Source organism: Phaethon lepturus, unplaced genomic scaffold (genome assembly GCF_000687285.1).
Source record: "Phaethon lepturus isolate BGI_N335 unplaced genomic scaffold, ASM68728v1 scaffold25951, whole genome shotgun sequence".
NCBI lineage: Eukaryota > Metazoa > Chordata > Aves > Phaethontiformes > Phaethontidae > Phaethon > Phaethon lepturus.
In genome coordinates, this window is record NW_010518845.1 from 1 (window position 1) to 7501 (window position 7501).

General features: G+C 39.8%; 1 protein-coding gene across 1 annotated transcript; it reads left to right on the forward strand.

Annotated features, from left to right (window-relative positions):
* Positions 1-6: 6 nt before the first annotated feature.
* THG1L (tRNA-histidine guanylyltransferase 1-like (S. cerevisiae)) lies at positions 7-5451 on the forward strand. The gene is made up of 6 exons (XM_010296866.1): positions 7-128; positions 1046-1222; positions 1683-1852; positions 2560-2648; positions 3270-3377; positions 4672-5451. Exons 1-6 carry the CDS (start codon positions 25-27, stop codon positions 4831-4833), a joined length of 810 nt encoding a protein of 269 aa, XP_010295168.1. The 5' UTR covers positions 7-24; the 3' UTR covers positions 4834-5451.
* Positions 5452-7501: the final 2050 nt, after the last annotated feature.

The following is a 7501-nucleotide window of genomic DNA, read 5'->3' on the forward strand; positions in this document are numbered from 1 at the left end:
TGTCTGTGCGGCCGCCGCCTCTCCATGGCGAAGAGCAAGTTCGAGTACGTGCGGGACTTTGAGGCGGATGACACGTGTCTGCCCAACTGCTGGATAGTGGTCCGGCTGGACGGCCGCAACTTCCACAGGTGAAGGCCGGGCGGGCAGCTAATGGCCGGGGCGCTTATAGCGCTGTGGTCGCTATAGCGACACCTCAGGGAGCGGGAGATCGGAGACTGGGGTACGGCGGGGCGCAGGGGGAGTTTCGTCGGCCTAAAGGCTCTGGGGGTGCGGGCTGCGAGCGCTGTACCGGGACGAGGGATCCCGACTGGTGTCGTGCAGTTGGCCTTGGCTGTTCACTGCCCGGCCTGTGTGAATTCTGCAGGTGCAGGGGCTACGAATCCTCCTTTCCCCGCTAATCCCTATGAACCCTTGACTCGGCCTCTCCAGGGCACGGGCGTTTGTCTTCAAGACCGTGGGCAGCTTCAGAGCTGTGCCTTCGGCTAGGTGGTAGGGAAATGGTACACCAGTGCCTTGGGTGTGCTGGGGGAGGGACAGCAACTGGTATACAGGGATGTTTGTTTGTGTTTGGAGTCGGTATGTCTGTGGCATTTGCCTGCCTTCGGGATAGAGAGCACAGTTCTCTGGAGTGGTGGGTGACATGTTCTTGCTGGGGATTTGTTCGCATGGGGTTCTGGTAAAGCCCTCACGTTTTGACAAGGATTATTGATTAACATTGCCTTTGTTGGACCAAAACACACTCTAGGAGAAAGTGAGTTTACAGAAAATAGTATTTGTCATCCTCTTATTCCAAGAAAAATAGGGAAACCAATTGTTTCAAAGGACTGCTTAGAGTGAGATACTGATTAGAAGGAGAAAGGGTTGTCCAGAATGTATAAAAAAGGGGGTTTTGTTACTGCTTTTCATACCTGGAGGGAATTCTCTCTCAATATTGACAGGACACTGGGAATGAATACTCATAGAAAACAAATGTGAGGAAAATGAATGGGTTAGCATTTTTAGTGGCTTTTTAAGGGGTTCTTATTCAACTATTTTTGCTTTGAAGGTTTTCTGAGCAGCATGAGTTCAAAAAGCCAAATGATGACCGTGCTCTTCATCTGATGACCAAGTGTGCCCAGACAGTGATGCAAGAATTGGAGGATATTGCTATTGCTTATGGACAGAGTGATGAATATAGTTTTATTTTCAAAAAGAAGAGTAGATGGTTTAAAAGAAGAGCAAGGTAACAGCTGCTTTGATACTGAAGTGAACTTGTTTTTAACATCTCTCTCTCTCTAAACCTGTAATTCTTCTTTAGATTTGCTTTTATCTGCACATAGAGGTTAGGAGTGGGGCTGTGTTTGGGTGTATACACTACAGTTAGTTCAGGTTCTTCATGTGAATCTTTTGGGAAAATGGTCAGTGACACAGGGGTTTAAAAAAAGTTTTGAGAAAATAAACATTAGAAAAAAACGCTGTTAGAACAAACATTCTTTTAACAAAATGTTTCCTTTTCCAAACTCTCTTGCTCTCAGTACTTCCTTGTTTTCAGGAGAATCTGTGCCATTGCTGATCTGTTCGGCCATTATTTAAGAAATGCTGCTATCCACCAGAATTATCACTACTGATACCTCAGATAATCACAGATATATAATCATACTGATGTATTTCTCTCTCTTTTCCTTTTCCTTTGTGTTTGCAAGTAAGTTCATGACTCATGTGGTCTCCCAGTTTGCCTCAAGTTACGTTTTCTATTGGAAGGATTACTTTAAGGACCAGCAACTTCTGTACCCACCAGGATTTGATGGACGAATTGTGTTGTATCCCAGCAATCAAAATTTAAAGGACTACCTCAGCTGGAGACAAGCAGATTGTAAGCGTTTCTAGAAAATGGAGATTTGTGCAGTTGAGTTCTCTTCCTCTCTGAATAGAAATGCCCTTATTGCCAGTGTATTTGTGTATACAGGTATAAGTGAAAGAATAGCAGGCAGGGTGGTATTTTTAAATAAACAATATTAGAATTATTTCGGGCTTTGTATAGATGCAGAAGTACTGGATGACATCCGGTGTCTTCAGGCTACAACTATACTTGTTGCATACTGGGAGTGAGTTCAGCGCTGAATTTCAGTTCAGGAAATACTAGAATTATTAATAGAATTCTTTTATTATTTTTTATATTCTGGTAATCCTCTTTAATGAAGAGATGTGAATGTTCAAAGTCACACCATATAGAAAAATTATAGCAGTCAAAAGTGCTGTATATTCTATGCTAGAACAGATCATTGGATTTAATTTCTAGGCTTTTGTTAGTACCTAGTCCCTGTTGCTCAAATGAAGACAACTTACTTGAAACACAAACACTCTTCACCCTTTGCTCTTCCTTTTCAGAATTATAAGGAAGTCTGTATTGTAGTTACTCTTATGAGATGCAGTACCCTGAAAATGGATCAGAAAGATTGTATCTTCTCTAGCAACTGATATTATTAATTCCTCTTTATTCTTGGCTGTTTCTTGGATATGACTGGAAATAATTTGAGTTGTCAGTCAGATTTGCTAAATACTTTTTCTCTCTTTCTGTAGGCCATATTAATAATCTTTATAATACAGTGTTTTGGATGCTTGTACAGCGAAGTGGTTTGACACCAGTGCAAGCACAGGATAGACTCCAGGTAAGACTCTCTTTAGGTCATGTTTTTTCCTAGCTAAAAAGAAAATCGTAAGATTTGCTAAGCTGTGGCTTGCTGACCCAGCAGCCCTGTCTGGCCTGTCTGTTATTACTGTAGTAATTTTGCAGGTATAGATTCAACAACTTCTTGAATTGTACAGATGTTAACATGATTAGCAAATAATGTAATTTTGATCAAATATTAGCAGGATTTTGATTTCTTAATTGGCAAGTTCAGAAATCTTAAAAATGTCATATAAACATCCAGTATGCATAAGCATGAAATGCAATGGCAGGATTCAGCTACTCTTTGTTCCCAGTCCTTATTGCAGTATTTTGTCTCATTGTGCAGACTTCAGCAGGTTATTTCTGTTTTTTTTCCTGGAGTCTGTTGACTTTCTTCTATTTGTCTTGAAAATGTAATAAAAAAACCTCTTTGTTTTAATAGCCTCATTTGGCAGTTGGAAAGAATTCCTTTGTTGGGAGAAGTAATTAAACCTTGTTATTTTAAAGGTAAAAAACCTGTATAAATGTCAGTCTTGCTTCCAATATTCACCCATCTTCTATCCTAGAGACTCTGTTTGTTTGTGTTTGTTCTGTAAGAGTACTTTTCACTTCCTCTCAGGGAACTTTGGCTGGAGATAAGAATGAAATCTTATTTTCTGAATTCAACATCAACTACAACAATGAACCTTTGATGTATAGAAAAGGAACTGTCTTAATATGGCAGAAGGTAAAAAAACTGTATTACCACTTGCTTCATGCTCATGTTTTAAATGGGTACACTATGGCAGACAGGCTGCACTGTAAGATCACCAGATGTATCCCAAATGTCTTATGTATAAATATGTTCTAAAACTAACCCAATTTGCCATATAATGATGGGTAAGATGACTAGTGGTTTTGGAGATGTTGTAGAGATCTCTGTATCTATGAGCACAGTATTAAAAACTAGTTTCTGAAGCCTGGCTGAGATACATGTTTTATCTCAGTCATAATTTGTATCAACAGATGACAATGTATATGTAGAATTTCATGAGACTGATGTATTTGCTAGATAAATCTCCTTCATTCTTTAGTGAGTCATATAGTTGGTTTCTTAGTCTTACCAGCTTTGAAAATAGAGGAAACATTCTGCTTCCCTGAAAAATTACATTTCAATGATTGTTGTCAGTTTGATATGATTGGGGTCTGTGCCAGGCCCTTCACAGGATTACATCCTAAGTATTTCCACTGCAAAGGAATTACGAACTTTCATTCAGTAAGGTAGCTCAGCTCATAGCATGCTTAGTCCTTTTCTACTTCTGTAAAGGAGTGTAGTAAGGAGTGCAGCTATTAATGGGGAATTCCTTTTAATGATAACGTGGAAATGTTCATCATTCTGGGATTACATCATTGATCCAGAATTAACGGAAGAAATTCCTGTCCTGTATTTTGCATGAGATGAGACCCCAGAAAATCATAAATGTTTACGGCCTCGGTGTCCTTCTGTACTAGGAGATCTGAACTAGAAATATCTGTCTATGTGAAGAGTTGTCCATAACTTGTTCAGCCTTTTGTCTTTTATGCATAAAAAAATTGATAATCCTTTATTTTCTTTTCTTTAATCTTTGGCCAACAATTTCTATTACTTCATTTGAACTAATTAGAACAGATGGAGGCTCCCACTTGGAAATGTATTTCACTTGTTGCTTGTGCATATTTTTTTCTTGGCAACTGTAGACATTTGCAAGGCTTCCCATTTGCTTTATATAGCTCCAAACTAAATATTGTACTTTATTCAAGAATACTTGCAATCAGTTACATGAATTTGCAGGTAATTTCTTCAAGCCCTGTGATGATGACGTGGTTTCAACTGCTCATGTGTTAGTCTTTGAGGATAGACTTTCTTTCAAAAGATTTAGTGTACAAATTCTGTAGTATACTATAGGGTTGATAGTTGCTTTTGTTGTAGCTTTGTTTCTTGCCCATTTGTGAATCCCCTCTTACATCTTGTATGTCTGCTAATGTGTCAATTGTGTTTTCAGATTAATGAAGTCATCACTAAGAAAATAAAACTGCCAAAGGAAGCAGACGAAAAGGAAGTTGAAGTGACCCGGACTAGGACTAAAGTTGTTCCCCTGCACTGTGACATTATTGGGGACCAGTTCTGGGAGGAATATCCTGAGATTCTGGCTGAGGATAGTTGATATCTCTGATGAGTATAATTGGTAGTTTATGTTTTGCTCTGCTTGGGTTGTTGGCAAGTGATGAGTATGAACGGTGGCTGGCAGAGTTCAACCTGTAACCCTCTTCAACTACATTGGTTTTAGCACTGTTCTTGCCTGAAAAGAAGACACTGGTATGTTGTCTGACATAGGGAAACCTAAAATCATATTATATTTTGAATGTTAACAACTTATCATAAATTAAGACTGCTCCTTGCCTGTATATGCATATTTGTAGAAAAAGTGTATAAAAATTTCATGCATCTCTGTAGCATTCAAACCATGAGGTATTTTACTGAACTGTGGAACCATAAAAAAGCTTGCATATTTGAACAGTTAAAAGCAGAGGAGAAAATTCTTTTGATTTTTTTTTCTTTCAACTGAGATGGACCAGAATACTTCAATTGGCATTTAGTACTATATTTCAAGGCCAGTGTGTTCAGTCAGATTAGTGACAACCTGTTCAACTGCCTAATGTCTCTGATTCTTACAGAACGGAAATGGAGTAGCCCAGCAGTTTCCCATGACTGATTTTAAAAGCTGTTGTCAAATGTACCAAATTTTTATACTTTTTAAAGATTAAAAAAAAAAATTCTTCCTTGGTGTGTTTATTACTTGACTTTTCTCATTCCTGGGACTTTTGCTAGTAAGTGGTGAAGGTTCCAGTTGAGTTAAAGGTACTGTACAGACTCAAATTCTGTTAGTACATGGGTAGACATTGTGCTCCTCATCTTCTGTGGCCTGGGAAGTCATTTATCTCTTACTGTGCAGTAGCAGGAAAGGTAGCAACACAAGGGAATGTTCCTGGTGCCTGTGAAGAGGGTGCTGGCAAGGACTTGTATTGCTGTTCTGTGATTTTCCTGGGGATGACACAGATGTAGCAGTCCTGACAATACATGTTAGAGGGAAGGGGGTAGTGTGTGTTGCCTGGTCTATTTACAGTTTTCTTGTGGTTTAACTATCAGTTACAATCCTTTGTCAAAGCAGTTAAATCATACAACCCCTCAGAGCAGAAATATTTCTGCTAATGTAAAGGGGCTTGTCCTGGTGTAACTGGAATTTGAGGGAAATAACCTATTTCAGTATAGAAATACAGCTATAATGATATAATAGGTATATATAAGGATATTATTACTGCTTTTGACTGTACTGTTTTCAAAAACACAATGCTAGAACAGTAATCTGGCTGGCAATTATCTGCTAGATAATCAGCAGCTGGACTGGCTGTAGAAAGGGGAAGAGGATCAAATGTGACTGAGGATGGTCAGTACTGAGTTAATTTCCTGTGAGTTCACGCAGCAGCCTACTCTCTGCTTTCACCCTTTTCTTCCTGTAGGAAGAACCTATACATTTAAGGCAATGTGCGTTTTTGTGGGGTTTTTTTTTTTGTTTAAAAAGAAACGGGAAGCAGGTACTGATGTAAAGTACTGCTTTGCAATTTCTTCCTGAGAACAAACATTTATAATAGCACAGGCCTTCCCCTCTACGGCTGTGTTCTAATACTGGGCAGTTAAGTCCATGCAAGGAGAGAATGCATATCATTTTTAGTTTGTAGAATGGGCTGTATAATTCCCAGGAAGAGAATGTGAGGGATTGCAAGATGATGATTCTGAATGAATCATTGCACCAGTCATTTACCACTAAGAACTTCCTCTCTGTATGTCTGGGTTTTTTGTCTTGTAACACAAATGTGATTTACTTGATTTTGAAGTGCCATATGTTGCTATCTGGTGCCTGACTTTGGACATTACATATAAAGCAACTGTTTCAGAGGTGCTACCTTTTGGATTTTGCAATCTGAGTAAAGATGGAAAAAAATTTTGGCAACCATGATTCATGATTGGAAAGTATTATGTAGGGTTTTTTATCATATATATTATGACTACCTGATACATAAATAGATACACCATAGAATGTATGTACATTTGTGTGTATAAAAAAAGGGTCTGTGTTAGGTCTTATCCTCGGAGTGTTTTCTAACTAACTCACACTTAGAGTAATAGGTAATAAACAAACATACCTGTTTACATATGGATGCAGACTTTGGAACCAAGAGATGGATTGTCTGTACAGCCCTGGCCTTTAATTTGTATTCATACAAATGCTAGAGAAAGAAACTCATAAAGTCATACATACGGCTTTGTTGCTATACGGAAAACTAAATTTTTCCAAGGTTCAAGCAGTAGACTGGTGTTAATGGCACACACAACTCTCAGCCTCTGTCCTGGGCCTGTGCTTACAGGTGTTCCTATAGCTGCAGAAGTCCTGTACCATGACCCAGTGAAGAAATGGGTGTTTCCTCTGAAGCTGGTCCGCAGCCTCTGGCTGATGTATTGCTGTAACAGGAACCATTAAACGTTTGGGAACCGGTTATGAAATATTAATGTAGGTGGTGGAACCCGCTACAGGAAAACCACGCTGCAGCGTTAGCACACGTTGCCTTACTTTTCTTCGGAGAGCTGTTTCTGCACTGTATACCTTTTTACGGATTAAAATGCGAATTAGATCGCAACTACCTTTCGCCCGGGTGCCACGTCCTTGCCCGGGGCAGGTGGCGTTTGGCCGCTGCTCGGGGCAGCACGCCCAGAACACGCGGGGGTGGGCTGCAGAGGGGGGCCCCAGTGCGGAGACCGGCGCTGGAGTGGCGCCG

Coding starts and splice junctions, on each gene's coding strand:
- THG1L (XM_010296866.1), top strand. CDS start 25: ATGGCGAAGAGCAAGTTCGAGTACGTGCGGGACTTTGAGGCGGATGAC. Junction 1,853..2,559: donor CAGCTGGAGACAAGCAGATT/GTAAGCGTTTCT, acceptor CTCTTTCTGTAG/GCCATATTAATAATCTTTAT. Junction 2,649..3,269: donor AAGCACAGGATAGACTCCAG/GTAAGACTCTCT, acceptor ACTTCCTCTCAG/GGAACTTTGGCTGGAGATAA.